This window comes from Chiloscyllium punctatum, chromosome 5 (assembly GCF_047496795.1).
Source record: "Chiloscyllium punctatum isolate Juve2018m chromosome 5, sChiPun1.3, whole genome shotgun sequence".
Lineage (NCBI taxonomy): Eukaryota > Metazoa > Chordata > Chondrichthyes > Orectolobiformes > Hemiscylliidae > Chiloscyllium > Chiloscyllium punctatum.
The window spans coordinates 138,708,643-138,725,183 of NC_092743.1; the positions used below are offsets into that span (position 1 = coordinate 138,708,643).

The 16,541-nt window shown below is 42.4% G+C and overlaps 1 protein-coding gene across 1 annotated transcript in view; it reads left to right on the plus strand.

The window, feature by feature from the left end:
* cpa6 (carboxypeptidase A6) overlaps nucleotides 1-16,541 on the plus strand; it is an 83,033-nt gene that overhangs the window by 25,531 nt on the left and 40,961 nt on the right. Inside the window, exon 3 of the mRNA XM_072569583.1 lies at nucleotides 4,941-5,065. Coding sequence (XP_072425684.1) covers nucleotides 4,941-5,065 — 125 coding nt within the window. The remainder of the gene's footprint in view (nucleotides 1-4,940; nucleotides 5,066-16,541) is intronic.

Consider the following 16,541-nt stretch of genomic DNA (forward strand, 5'->3'; position numbering starts at 1 on the left):
TCAGGCAGCATCCATGTAAAGAGGGCAAGCTAACGTTTCAAGTCCAGATCGCTCTTCATCTTTTTTGATTTTGATAACTTTAAAGAGTTCTAGCGCACTTATTTTGATAGCTGGCAATAAAAATGTTAATGCCTGAGCAACTATAAAACTGAACCCAGCCCAACATACTCACCACTGATGCGTGCCAACCCTGAACTATCCCAGGCACTTACCTGCCACCAAACATCCTCAAACAAATTCTTCTTGTGCCTTCCTGAGCTGCCAATCACTCAAATTGGTGTCCTCACACGCACATACCATCCTGTTTCACTCCCCCGATGCCACATCACTCACTTCCCCCCCCCACTACATTGTCTACTCACATGCTTACCTTCTTCCAGCCCGATGCCCACTTCCTCACATTCACCATGCATGCTCCCACACCTTCCCTGCTGCCCTCTCATGCCAGTTGCTCTCTGCCCTCCTGAGCTTCCTCCACTACAAAATCAAAGCCACCTGCCATTTGGAGAAAGAACATTTCGTATTCAGCCTTGAAACCCTTCAACCACACTTTGTCACCATCAATATCACTAGTTTCCAAATCATCCCTCCACCAACCACATCCCAGATCCAACCTTCCAATTCAGCACCGCCCTCTTGACCTGTCCTACCTGTCCATCTTGCTTTCCAACTATCTGCTCTACCCTCCTCATTGACTTATCACAATTACATCCTACCTGCATTCGCCTATCACCTTCCCAGCTACCTTCCCCCCAACCCTACCTCACCCCTCTATTTATCTCTCAGTCCCCTTCCCCCTCTACATTCTTGATGAAGGACTTATGCCTGAAAGGTTGACCCTCCTGCTCCTTAGCTGCTGCCTGACCTGCTTTGCTTTTCCAATGCCACACTTTTCAACTCTGATTCTCCAGCACCTGCAGTCCTCACTTTCTCCTTTCTGCCCAACTGTCTCCCTTCACTATCTCTGCCCCCTAAGATGCACTAGCTCCCTCCACATGCAGACATGCCTTGGCTCCTCAGTCAACATGTCAAAGTGGTTTTGGGGTGTGTGAGTCCCAGAGTATATTAGATAGTGTTGTACAAAGGGTGCGTGCCTTGGTCTCCAATAACGATCCTGTGCTGTGATCCCAGAACAGTTGCAAACTATATTCCTGACAAGGCCCACTTTTGAAATCTTGGCTAGAAATGTACGGCTCCAGGGCTAAGTGGAATAGCAATCTGACAAAAGTTATTTCTTGGTGCCCCTCAGAAGAGTCATTCCGTTGTATCTGTGAAAGGAGTCAGTTAAAGACCATCATATTCCAGTTTGACAATATTCCAGTTTGATTCAGCTCTTGCACATTTTCCCCTATAATATTGCTGAGACCTTTTCTCCTACTTGGTTATAAGTTGGGTTATGTTGGGTTGGGTTCAGTTTTATAGTTTCTCAGGCATTAACATTTTTATTGCCAGCTATCAAAATAATTGAGCTGGAACTCTTTAAAGTTATCAAAATCAAAAAAGGTGAAGAGTCATCAAGAAATCTCAAATCTAGAAACTGGGAAAAGCTCCATTGACTGTCAGTCAGCCTTTGGAAGTGCATGAGAATTGTATTTCATTGGCTTTTCTGGACAAGGGACAGCACGGTGACTCAGTGGTTGTTGATGCTGCCTCACAGCACCAGGGACCGGGCTCGATTCCAGCCTCAGGTCCCTGTCTGTGTGAAGTTTGCACATTCTCCCTGTGTCTGCATGGGTTTCCTCCAGATGCTCCAGTTTTCTCCCACAATCCAAAAAGATGTGCAGGTCAGGTGAATTGGCTAGGTTAAATTGCCCATAGTGTTAGGTGCATTAGTCAGGGGTAAATATAGGATAGGAGAATGGGTCTGGGTGGGTTACTCTTCGGAGGGTCAGTGTGGACTTCTTGGGCCAAAGGGCCTGTTTCCACATTGTAGGCAATAATCAATTCTAAAATATTTTGAAGTGCTTTTGTAACATGACAGCACAAACTTCTCTTTCTGTTGTGTAGCATAATAATAGCAACCATTAGGTAATTAGGCAAGGACCTAATATCAATGTACTTTTTAATCATTGATATTTATATTTTTCAGAATCCTGTGGGACCAGTCTTAATTATCTTATTATAGCCATATTATTAAATCAATCTTATTATCTATCAGGTCCTGTCTTAAAATGAAGAATTCATTTCTCAAGGAACAGATAATTATGTTTTTGATTAATGATCACAAAAATAATGTTAGTTAACTTTTAAGTGATGACCTAGTAACCCGGGAACAAATTCATGTTCGAACACCAACATGGGAGATTAATTTGAATTCAATAAAAATCTAATGATAAGCATTGACCATTATTATAAAATCCCAAACTGCTGTCCTTACCTGGTCTGGCCAACGTGTGACTCTAAACCCACAGCACTATGGCTGACTCTTAACTGGTCTCTGAAATGGCCGAGCATGCTAGTTGTATCAACCACTAGAAAGAAAAAAAAAGGAATGAACCACTGGTATTAATTAAGGTTCAGGAAAATAGCAAAATACGTCCCCATCAAGCCTGCTAAATCCTCCTTACTAACGTCTAGGCGTCCATACAAAAATTGGGAGTAGTGTCTCCAAAAGACTAGTCATATACAGTGTCTCAGACAACACCATCACCAACAGAAGTGGTGACACAGTGACATACAGTTGTGAGAGTTCCCCTATGAGTCCTTAACATTGATTCCTCACCCCATGAGTCCATAGCATCAAGTCATAGAAAAGCAAACCACCTGCTGATTAACATCTCCTGCTCTCTTGACTGATAAATGAGTTCGAACTCTATGACAAACACCACTTGCATTGAAGGTGGCATGAGTGGAGAATGTATTCTGGGTGGGGGACTTGAATATCCTCACTTCCTACCCTACCAGTCTCCACATTCTCCATCATTTTTGCCATCTCCAGCATGGTGCCACTTTCAAACACATCGTCCTCTCCCCTCCACTGTCAGAATTCTTCAGGGACCATTCCTTCCATGATACCCTGGTCCACTCCTCCATCACTCCGATTGCCTCCTCACTCCCCCACGTCAGCTTCCTGTGCAATTACAGAAAGTTCAAGTACTAACCCATTCACCTCCCCTCCCTCACTGTCCAAGGCCCCAGTCACACCTTCCGATCAAGTTGACTGCCTTCACTGTTCACGATGCAATCTCCAAAACATTAACACCATCAAATGCAGACTGGGTGACCACTTTGCAGAACACCTTTCCTGCCTCTATACCATCTGCCTTCTTGCTCCTCCACTTCTCCTGCCTAAAGTATGAGAACAAACCTATTTTCCAACACCTTTGAGTTCTGGCAAAGATTCATACCAGACTCAAAATGTTGACTGTTCTGTTCTCCACAGACGCTACCAGACCTGCTGAGTTTCTCTAGTGTTCAAAGTGTTTATTATAAAAGTGTGTAACTGCTTCTAGATACCACCAAACTCCTTTTACTCTCCTTTAGCAACCCAGAAACATTTGTTGATTCTGCTTCCCAGAGAAGAAAACATTCAAACTGATGTTTAAACCTAATGAGCTCCCTTGTCTCTGTACCAGCACCTATTGTGCTGCTGGAAACAATGATCCACCAGCTCTGCCTTCTCAAAGTCAGCTGGCTCCTTTCATTTCTGGGTAGCAGCAGTATTCATTTAATAAAAGGACAGGTTGAGATTGAATTTTAAAATGTAATCTTCTTTTCAAAGAAGATGAAATTATGAACTATCAATCGCTGTTAATGTTTGCACATGCATAGATATATAAACATATGCAAAATTAAACCTTGCATTTTAACACAGAGTTCAGTTCTGTTTTTCATCACTTATTTCTTAAATTTAAGAGTTTCCTATAAACCTTGTCAACATGATCAGAAATTAAAGTATGAAAGTAGGTGTGATACTTCACTGAGATCGTATGAGGAAAGGCTGAGGCACTTGGGGTTGTTTTCATTGGAGAAAAGAAGATTTAGGGGTAACTTGATAGAGGTGTACAAGATGATAAGGGGTTTAGATAGGGTTGACAGTGACAACCTTTTTCCACGTATGGAGTCAGCTATTACAAGGGGGCATAGCTTTAAATTAAGGGGTGTAGGTATAGGACAGATGTTAGGGGTAGGTTCTTTACTCAGCGAGTCGTGAGTTCATGGAATGCCCTGCCAGTAGCAGTGGTGGACTCTCCCTCTTTATGGGCATTTAAACGGGCATTGGATAGGCATATGGAGGATAGTGGGCTAGTGTAGGTTAGGTGGGCTTGGATTGGCGCAACATCAAGGGCCAATGGGCCTGTACTGCGCTGTATTGTTCTATGTTCTATGTTCTATGAGATTGAATGTCTGCTGGGGGAAAAAGTTATATAATTCTTTTTGCTGTTTAAGATAAGATATTTTCAAATTGTCTTACATGTATATTTAGTCAGAAGCCCCACAACACCAGGTTGTAGTCCAACAGGTTTATTCAAAATCACAAACTTTCAGAACACTGTTCCATCGTCAGGTGATGTGCACTGTGTCTTTGAATGCATCTCATTAATAGTCCATTGGTCACACTATTGTGATTGATAACTCCTGTTCGATCTGACGTTATCATCACTGCCACTTTAGTTAAGGTAGATTTTTAAAAACTAACAGTGGAAAAGAAAGGAGTCCAACCAGTTAGGGAATAGAAATAGTGATTGGTATGTATGTCATAATGTACAAATGGTCGCAGAAGTTAATGGATGGATCTTAAAGTGAAGCTTAATTTTCCCATGAATGTGATTCTTCTTAATTATCTGTTTATTTTCAAAGATGCTCATTTCATGCATTAGTGGCATCCCTGAATAAATTGCAATATATTTATACATCACAAGAGTTGTTACGTAACCGAGCGGCATTTTAAAAGCAGTACCAAAATGCATAAACAATTACAGACTGTTTTCTGCTTGCAGGTGGATTTCTGGCAGCCCAGCAGTATTCTTTCTGTTAAACCTGGTGTTCTAGTAGATATACATGTGCCCAGAAATTGGTCTGAAAAAATCTTTCAGTCACTTCTCCAGGCTGGAATTGATTTTAAGTAAGTTTACATTTTATCTTTTAAATCTGCACATTCCTCTTTGGCACTTTTATTTCACTGCAACATGGCAAACGTCCTGTCAATCAAATTTAGTAACGTAATGCAGACTAATTTATTTTGTACTTGCCAGCTTTAGGATTTGCTCTGGTTGGGGAGGTTAATTTGCTCTCAGTTACCCCAATGTTGCTTTGTATCTGAAAACCAAGCAGAGTTGACCGGTCTAGTTTGTCCCTCCTTAGAATACCTCTCATGTTCCCATGTACGCTGACGAAATTATGGACTTGTTACAGGGGAGATTTGCACAATACCATATATCTGTTACTCAGCGGCAGATTAGAAAGTACCCAATGTCCACACACTTTACTCCCATTTCCACCATTTACTCCCATCTTCTTTCTAGCCCCCACATTTGTTGACATAGTTCATTCTTATTTTATTTTTTTTCAAGGATATGGATGTCCAAATTGCCTTTGAAGTGGGTAGCTTGTTACACCTTTTCAGAGAGTAGATTCCTACACCACTCTGCAAGGAGGAGTATGAGCCTTGCATTGACTAATGTTGTGATTTAATTTAATCATTCATGGGATGTGGGAATTGATAGCAGGACAGCGTTTATTCTCCATCCAACTTTCTCTCTCCAGAAGGCGGTGGCGAGATAACTACTAAATCATTGTAGTACCTTGTGGTGGTGAAGGTCACTGGTTTGGAAGGTGCTGGTAAAGGAGCCTCAGTGAGTTGTTGGCATACATTGTGAAGATTATAAAGGTAAAGATGCCATAGTTTTACCAGGCCGTAGGACTTAGACAGAGAGAGAGAAGACTGATGGTGGCTTAAACTGAGGGTCAACACACCTCAGGCAAGGGGAGAGGTTGAGAAAGAGAGTCCTCCAAAATAACCTCAGCGGATACAGGAATCGAAATGAAGTTTTGGCATCACTCTGCATTTCATGCCAGCTGTCCAGCCAACTGAGCTAACCAACACCCTTGTGAAGACTGTAGGCATTGCAAGCACAGTGTAAAAACAAGGTAAAAACAATGACTGCAGATGCTGAAAACCAAATACTGGATTAGTGGTGCTGGAAGAGCACAGCAGTTCAGGCAGCATCCAACGAGCAGCGAAATCGACGTTTCGGGCTACCAAGGGCAAATGTTTAAGGTGGTGAATGGGGTTACATTTAAGCAGATTGCTTCATGGTAAGTGGTATTGGGCTCCTTGAGTGTTGTGGAGGGGTACTGGCGCAGGCAAGTGGAGACTATTCCATCACACTGCTGCCGTATTGTTATTTCATTCTGAAAAAGTAGCAATGTTATTATGTACAATTATACCCAAGAATCCAGGGTGTCATTAATGCACTACAGTTTATGTACTGAACAAAAAAATGATTCTACAATATGTGTTGAGAGCTGGAAAAATGATGGCAGCCCCAGTGTTTGGGATTAGTATGAAGCCTTTGAGAGTGTGAGAGGTCGCATGTGAGTGATTGACTTTGACTGGACGGGAAACGTTGATTTCTAGATGGCAGGTGGAGATGCAGCGATAACGCTCACAGAGTGTTGTGGCCTGTCAAGCTCACAATTGTGGTGGGTACTTATTGTAATACATTTGCATGATTTAAAATCTTTTTAAATGTCTGACTCTCACAATAAAACAAACAGCACACAGAATCTTTGTGCGCTCAGCTCTTATTTGATTAAAGGTGGCGTGCACCAGTCACCAGGAGATGGCAGCTTGTGTGGAGGCTTGGAGCAGGGAGGGGGCATCAGTGGTGAGGGTGGTGGGACGTATGCAGTGGGGTCAGGGGCATGGAAGCGGGAAGGGCCTGGAACTCTGGATGTAGTGTTACTTGGTGGGGACAATCAGTCAAGTTAAGAAAATGAGAGAGATAAATTGTGCTGTTTGTGCCATTCTCATGTGAATCTGTTTCAGGGTGTTAAAGGGCTTGAATTTGTGAATAGAGTGAAATTGATATAATGTGCTATATTTGTGCATGTAATTTAAATTTGGAAAAAGAATACACCTGCGGTACCTTTGTACTCTCAGACTGATATCAAGTCTTATGTTTGTGACCATGGAGTTGGGCTGTTTGTTGCAATGATGCAAGGTCCTCCAGATTAACCAGCCTGCTCTTTGCTAGTCTCCAAAGCATCATTCCCAGCTGATGGCAGGTTATGCCCGCTGCAAAGTCACCAGCACTTTGCATTTGGATTGTAACTGTGTGGGAACTGGGAAGAAAAGCAACAGAGAGCAAATGCTACACTCTTCTCCTGCCATCAAGAATGGTATTTCACTGATAAAATTCCACCCTTTGTGTCTCAGCCTGTGATCATTTCAAATTTCTAGGAACCACAACACAGAACAGTTGTCAAAAAGTACCTAGCTGTGAAGATAACTTCACATAATTAAATTGGAAAACTTTCATTTGGTCTCACTTTCCCTGGCACCATGAGTGCATCACAGAATTGTTGATGGATCATAGATTCACAAGATTTCACTCCAGTATCTCCCCAACTTCACTTTTTTTTAAACAGGAACAGAATTCCTGTGCTGCTGAAAAATTCAGCTCTACTTTAATAAGATGATGTGAGATTTCAGCCGTGTCACATCTCTCCAACTGCATTCCCAATAATTACCAAAGTCTAGTCCCATGCATTACTATAATATTGCATTATTCTAATCAGATAGAGGTTCTACATTCACGATAAGTTGTGCCGTAATAATGATATTCATCATTTTTCACAGGTAAGTTTCTAGCAAGCAAAATGGACAGCACGGTGCCTCAGTGGTTAGCACTGCTGCCTCACAGCACCAAGGACCTGGGCTCGACTCCAGCCTCGGGCAACCATCTGTGTAGAATTTGCATATTCTCCCTGTGTCTGCATGGGTTTCCTCCCACAATCCAAAGATGTGCAGGTTAGGTGAATTGGCCATGCTAAATTGCCCGTAGTGTGCAGGGATGTGTAGGCTAGGTGCATTAGTCATGGGAAATATAGAGCAGTAGGTTAGGGGTGAGGGTGAGATACTTTTCAGAGGGTCAGTGTGAACTTTTGGGCCAAATGGCCTATTTTCACACCGTAGGGATACTGCTACTATGAAATATAGGTCAATAATTGTAACTTTAGTGATGGGGAAGCTCCTACGCTTCATAAACCAAGAGATGTTATAAAAGGAACTGGTGAATGCGGGCACAGTTACAGCATTTAAAAGACACTTAGATAAGCACACAAATAGGAAAGATTTGAAGGGCCAGGCGCAGGCAGGTGTAACTAGTTTAGTTTGGGATTATGTTCATCTTGGACTGACTGGACTGAAGGGTCTGTTTCCGTGCTGTATGACTCAATTACTCTATGTGTTAGTCGATTGGGCAAATATGGATTAATTGAGGAATGTCACCATGATTACTTATGGGAAAATCCTGCTTAACTAACCTGCAAGGGTGTTTTGAAGAGGTAAGAGTGTTGATAGGTATAAGTGAACTTCAAAAAGTCATTTGATAGTGTGCTGCACAGCAGACTTGAGTGACTCTTTCGAACATGGAATAAAACAGACAGCAGCAAAGTGGAAATGATATTGGCTGAGTGACAAGAAACTGTGTCTTGTAGTTGAAGGTTGTTTTTCAGATTGAATTACAGTCAGGTTCACATGTCAGTGTTAGGGGTCCTCCTGCTTTTCCTGATGTATCCTAATGACCTAATCCTTCGTGTGGCAGAATACAATTTTGAAATTTGCAGGTGAGACAAAACTTGGAAGCCATGATGTGGAGGTGCCAGTGTTGGACTGGGTTGGACAAGGTTAAAAGTCACACAACACCAGATTATAGTCCAACAGGTTTATTTGAAAACCCAGGAGCCATGCTCCTCCTTCAGAATGTATTGTGGACCCCACTTGCTGTTTCCTGCCCATGAACCAATTCCCCCACTATGCCTATCACCAAATCCATGTGACATTGTTACAATGGGTGCTGTATAAGGTGCTCTTTAGCATTAACTCCCTCAGATCCTTATTTTAACAAGGGCACTCTGAGCAGAGGTTATAGCCGCGAAAGAGATGGGTCATTGAAGCATAACCTCAACAATCCAATACAGCATGGTGGCTCAGTGGTTAGCACTGCTGCCTTGCAGCACCAGGGACCTGGGTTGGATTCCCGTCTCAGGTGACTGTCTGTGTGGAGTTTGCACGTTCTCCCCGTGTCTGCGTGGGTGTGCTCTGGTTTCCTCCCACAGTCCAAAGATGTGCAGGTCAAGTAAGTTGCCCATACTAAACTGCCCATAGTGTTAGGTGCATTAGTCAGAGGGAAATGGTCTGGGTGGGTTACTCTTCAGAGGGTCAGTGTGGACTTGTTGGGCTGAATGGCCTGTTTCCACATTGTAGGGATTCTAATCTTAAAATGGGGCAATCACCTTCTCCCATCTGAAATATTTAATTGTTTTTATGCCTCTGAGGTTTTCTGCATGTTTCTTCAAGTAGTTCTCCCACCTGCCTCAGCAGTGCCATCTCTTGGTGCAACTGCCAAGGCTCTAGGGCTGGAAATACTGGGAATACACTGGAGGTAGCTAATTAGGAGCCCACCTCAGGATCATCCTTGTTTCAGTGTCATTGTCATAAAGTGTGGGCCCGGACAGGGAACTCCATGGATTCTGCACATTAGAGTCACAAGAGCTGTGGGGAAGTTCTGCCCAATGTGTAAGAAGGGAAGATACATTGAAACTGTATGTAGTGTGGGGAGGAAGGTGAGAAAGTGAGAATATATGGAACATATATTTCCAAACATATGGAAATGACCGACTGGTCTATTCAACCCTGTCTCACATTGGGGATGCTATATATATCATAATATATCCAGATCCAATTCACCTGAAACCATATAATCTCCAGGGTATAAAGAGGGGAAAATTAAATTAAAAGTCAAGGCCAGTCATGGAATAGGTAAATGAAAAATGTTTCTAATTAAGCTTTTGAAACTAATTCAGGAGATTGTATTGATTCTGGTTTATATTGAAGGAAAAGAATTGTGAAGAGAAAGCAAAAGTAGACGGTGATCAGAAAATAAGGATTTTATGTTGGCAAATTTGTGTTTGGATGTGAAGGATGATTACATATTTTGACTCCTTTTTTGTATTAACAACTTGGGTCATTCTAAACATTATGAACTAAATTTGCACATTTTTCACCATCAGAATTGTCAATGTTCCCCAATTAAGCTTTGCCAATGTAATTTTCAAGGATTTAGACTACCATCATTCTATTTAAGTCTGTTTTTACCCAACTATTTGCAATGAAAATATGCTTCAAATTTCACACATTGCTCATCTGAACTGGGTGCTGCGCTGCCCATATTTTGGTTGTAAATTTAGTGCCAGATAGCAATTAATTTAGACCTGTTAAATTTCTCACAGATTGCCTTCTGTCCCTTGCTTTGAATCCTGTTTGTCTCATCAATTTTGTTCGCTTGGTGATCTTATTTGCTCTATTCAAAAGTTAATACTGCATAAAGTTGACATTCATTGGAATGTCAATTAATTCATCCACATAGAACACACTTAGTATTTGTTTCTAACACTGAAAGACCATTCATTTTGGTTATACATGCTAAAACAATTTCGCTCTTTTAGAATGATGATGGCATTAAGAACAATATGAAAATATTACGAACATTTCCAGCACAACTTGGCACATGCTTGTGTATGAAGATTCAATATTGTTGAAATGCTTTCTAAAAGCTAACAAATTTAACTAAAATTTAATAATCAGCCAATGTTGGACAGTAGCAATTACCAGATTTCAAGGAACCTGGAAAAGGTTCTCCATTAATTTGGAGGTAAATTCTGACTTAAATTTGACTAACCTGCCAAGAAAGGGGTAGTATTTGTGTTATATCGCCCAAGTCTAATTGCCATGGGTCTAAACCTGCCTTATTTCAATGGAGCAGTTCAAGTAAAATCTGAATTACAGTAAATGATGAGCCTTGACTCAGAGGTAACATTTCTGCCCCTGAGCAAGAAGATAGCTCAGTCGCTACTCAAGACATTGTTAGCAGATGATAAAAGGTTGAAGGTTGAGGGGGGGGACTTGTTAGAGCTGTATCATACTCTGAGAGGTAAGGACAGGGTGGATAGAAAGTAGCTGTTTCCTTTAGTTGAAGAGTCAATAACAAGGGGGCATCATTTTAAAGTGAAAGGCAGGAAGGTTTGAAGAGATTTGAGGAGAGGTTTCGTTCTCATCCAGAGATTGATGAGGGTCTGGTTTGCGTTTTCTGGGAGAGTAAGTGAGGTGAGAAACCTCACAACCTTTAAAAAGTACATGGAGGAGCACTCAAAGAGGGCAGTTATGTGTTAGCCACATTACCCGGTCTGGAGTCACATGTAGGCCAGACTGTGTAGGTTTCCTTGACAGCTTCCTTCCCTAATGGACTATAGAGAACCAGATGCTCTTTCCCCAACAATCAATAGATATCTCACGGTCATCATCAGACTCTTAATTCAAGACTTATATTAAATCTGATTTTCACCATCTGTTATGGTGGGCCTCAAACCTGGGTGTCCAGAACATTAACTGGGTCTCTGGGTTAATAGTCTAGTGATAATGCCATTAAGCCTTTCCCTCCCTGCAATTGGACATAATAGTCCAACTGCAGTCTATCAAATGTCTTAAAAAGAATTCAGGTAACTTTATTGCCTTTGTACCTTTTCTCTAATTCACTCGTGGGATATAGGCCACTGGTTGGCCAGCATTTACAGAATCTCCACTGTGTGGAATCAGGCCTTTCGGCCCAACAAATCCACACCAACCCTCTGAAGGGCATCTCACCCAGATCCAACCACCTAACCTATCCCTGCATTTCCCATGGCTAACCCACCTGACCTACACATGCCTGAACATTATCGGTAATCCACCTAGCTTGTACATCTTTGGCTTGGGGAAGGAAACTGGAACACCCAGAGGAAACCCACGCAGACACGGGCAGAATGTGCAAACTCCACACAGGCAGTCACCCAAGGGAATCGAACCCGAGTCCTGGCTTTGTGAGGCAGCAGTGCTAACCACCGAACTACCATGTTGCCCTTTGCGGCCTGTTTCAAATAAACCTCTTCCACTCACATTTATTGCCCATCCCAAATTCTTGAGAAGATGGTGGTGAGTTTCCTTCTTGAACTGCTGCAATCCACGCCCTGATGATTGACCCACAATGCCGTTAGGGCGGGAATACCAAGGTTTTGACCCTGTACATTTGTATTTATAAAGCTTGTGGCGATGGAAGTGGAGTAGTGACCTGACACTGTAGCCTGAAGGCTCTTCTGGTCAGGAATTATGTCTCAGATTAAGAAAAAGAACTTTATCACAGGAACAACCCAGGCATTTAATTGGTCAATATAGAGCAGTGAAAAAATTAAGAAAGAGTTACTTGTGCAGAGTTATGCTCAGAGGCCAGGAAAAGTAAGATAATGAATTAAAATTTTCTTGATTATTGAGATACATGTATAAGTTTATACTACTTTATTGATTGTGCATTATAAATTGCTTTTGACATTAAGTAGTTTGTAGTTTCTCTTTTAGCTTGTGAAGTGGAAAGGTTCTTCTCGTATTGTAATTGTTTCTTAATGGGAGCCTTCCATCAATCCAATTGCAAGGAGGAAGAGCAGCAAACTGAAGCAGTATGGGTGGCACGGTGGTACAGTGGTTAGCACTGCTGCCTCACAGCGCCAGAGACCTGGGTTCAATTCCCGCCTCAGTTGAATGTGTGGAGTTTGCATGTTCTCCCCGTGTCTGCGTGGGTTTCCTCCGGGTGCTCCAGTTTCCTCCCACAGTCCAAAGATGTGCAGGTCAGGTGAATTGGCCATGCTAAATTGCCCGTAGTGTTAGGTAAGGGGTAAATGTAGGGGTATGGGTGGGTTACGCTTCGGCGGGTCGGTGTGGACTTATTGGGCCAAAGGGCCTGTTTCCACACTGTAATGTAATCTAATCTAAATAGAACTGCTGCTCTTTCTTAGGCAGTCCATTGGAATTAAAGATGACTTGTGTCCACTTCAGTTTGTTGAGTTCTGAGGTGGTTTATAATGTATGATCTGCAGACTCTGCCACATGCTTGGAAGTTCCTGACAAGGTGTTTGGAGGTTTGTGAGTGCTCTCTGATGCATTGATGCCATCTCCCATGGCTCCCAACAGAGTGTCTCAAGGTGCTTGATTCCTTCTTGAATAAACCACCTCCATTTGGCTTGGTCATGGTGAGGGACTCGCATGAGTGTTAGGATGTTTGACAACTTCAGAAATACCTTAATCATACCCCTAAACATTCTCAGTGACCACCAGGGAGTCTCCAGTCATGATCAAGCCCCAAGTAAGCTGTTGCTTCATGAATCTGCAAGCAGATATAGGGACAATATCGCCTGCCCAGCAGAGCTGGTTTGGATTGAGTAGTGAATTGGTGCTGGGCATGTTGGCTTAGGAGACAGGACATTGATGTTGGACCACATTTCTTGCCACAGGATTAAGAGGATCCCGCTTATGGCAATACTCCAGTACCTTGATATACGTGCTGCACATTGTCCAAGTCTCTGAGACATGCAGGAGCACAGCAGTTGCCTGTTGCCTGGGAAATCATTACCTTAGTCTCAGAACTGGAATCTTGGATCGGGAAGGTTCTTTTCCTCAGTCTTTTGAAGATTGAGCTGGCCCATTGTGATGATGAGATTCATTGTCTCTGTCTGCCTTCATCAAGAGGAACCTCCCAAGATACTCCCAAAAAAATGGTTCACATTTTCCCATTTCTGGAGTGAAAGTAGAGGAGTGAAGTTATACTCTGCGAAGCAGTCATCCTGTCAGCTTCAGTTTGTGAACTCCACATGAAAACTGTAGGGAACATGGGAGAAAGTAAGTGAACTTCAAATTGTCCATTCAAACTCTGTTGATGTCTATTGATTCAAAAAGGAAAATGTAAGAGCTATTGTAGTGAGTAAAGTTTTTATCAACTAACTTACTTTTAAGTGGCTATTTTTGCAATACTTCAGACACGCTGATTGCATAGCATTCTTAAAGACAAGCACACTGTGGGGGCAGGGGTGTTAGTGCAGGATGTTCTTGCTGTCAGTTTTTACACGTAAGTTTCAAATCCTGTTCTGGAGTCATTGCAATCTTCTTACATGAAAATTAAGAGGCTGTTTTGTTTGTCATTCCTCGGAAAGACAGACTGTTTGTCTCAGCCTCATTGAAACAAAGATCATTTCAATGTTAAACGTTTGTAGGTATTAATGGAATGCAGAGTGCACAGACCATAAACATAATTGCACATTTAGGGAAGCTATCTAGCCCACTTTGTACTTTTTTTGTTATTCTTTCCTGGGATGAAGGTATTGCTGGCTAGGCCAACAGTTATTGTCCAGCCCTGAAGGAGGTGATGATGAGCTGCTTCTTTGAACCATTGAAATTCTTGGGGTGTAGGTATACACACACACGCACACACACACACATACACATGCACACACACTCACACGCGCACAGACACAAGCACTCACACACGCACTCACTCACACACGCACACACGCATGCACTCACACATATGCACGCACACTCACACACGCACGCGCGCGCGCGCACACACACACGCACACACACACACACACACACACACACAGACACGCTCACACACCCACGTGCATACACACACACACATTTGGGCACACACAGATACACAGACACAACACACAACACATACAGACACACGCACATACACACAACACACACATGCACATGCACACACGCACACAGACATGCGCACATACACACAATACACGCACAGACAGGCACACACATACTCGCGCGCACACACACACACACATGCACACACACACTCACATGCACATGCACGCGCACAGACACAAGCACTCACACATGCACTCACTCACACACGCACACACACATGCACTCACTCACATGCACGCACATTCACACACGCACGCGTGCACACACACACACAGACAGACCCACGCACAGACACATACAACACACAATACACACACACAAAACATGCATACAGACAGACACATACACACACACACGTAACACACACGCACACACACACAGATAGTGTTGTTGGGAAAGCGGTTTTCTGAACTTTTTTCATGACTTAATCCCCTGATCTTAAGGCTGAACCTCATGACCCATCTCTGCACTGCGTTTATTCCAAGGTATTGATACCTATTGTCTGTGTCCAAGACTCAGTACAATTCTCAAAGTATAATTATGATGCGCATGATATATCTTCTCTGAAAATTGAGAAAAATGCGACTCTAAGTATAGCAATTTGGTCTTATCTGCATTTAAATGAAGGAACAATTTCAAAATGCAGTTGTGCTCTTGAAAATGGCCTCATTTTCATGACAAAACAGATGTTACAACAATTGGATATTTTTTAAAGAAACCTGTTCTATGAACAGCAACCAGATCATAGCCCCAAAGATATTAGTCACACAGACAGCTAGCAATCTTGTTAATTGGTTCATTTTGCTTCTGTGTAGATTTGGTGTCTGCAGAGCCATTGCTCAGCTCATCCTTCAATGCAAGTGCCATCTCTAAAGTATTTGATTAGATATGGGAGGCGATTAAAAGACTCATATAAAACTTGGAAATGCAGCTTTATGTTAGGCAAGGTCCACCCTAGGGTTGCTGATCTTGATCATATTCTGGCAATTTTAGTTTTGACTTGCACCAACTGTACACTCAGCAATATGAACCTGAAAACGCCAGCATTGTTGGGAAGCAGAGGTGCAGTGGCGATGTCAGTATTCCAGAACCCCAGGTATATTGAGAACATGGATTGGAATTCCAGTAGGACAGATGGTTAAAATACAAGTTCAATTATAATAATCTGGAATAAAATGCTTGTCTAATAGCAACCAGATAAACACTGTCAATTGTTCTGAAAACCCATCTGGTTTATGAAAGTCCTATAGGGATGGGCACTTCCTTAACTGGTCTACATGTCACTCTAGATCAGCAGTAATATGGTTAACTTTCAGGGATGAGCAGTAATGCTGGCCGAACCTGTCATGCTGACAGGCCATCAACAAACAAAGTTAAAAATCACACAACAATCTAGGCTTGTTCAATATATCGTATCAGTTGAGTGACACTATGATCTTGTGCTATAAATTCTATGAAAGGCTTTTGCCCAAAACATCGATTTTACTGCTCCTCAGATGCTGCCTGACCCACTGTGCTTTTCCAGCGCCACTCTAATCTTGACTATAAATTCTGTGTCTTATGATCCTGCCCCACTAGCTACCTGATGAAGGAGCAGCGCTCCGAAAGCTAGTACTTCCAACTAAACCTGTTGGACTGTAACCTGGTGTAGTGTGATTTTTATCTTTGTCCACCCCAGTCCAACACTGGGTACCACATCCTCATCAATAAGCAAGTCATATCCTTTTATGGAGCACCATGTTGAATGTTTTTTGGAAATTCAACTACATTAACATCAGTTGGT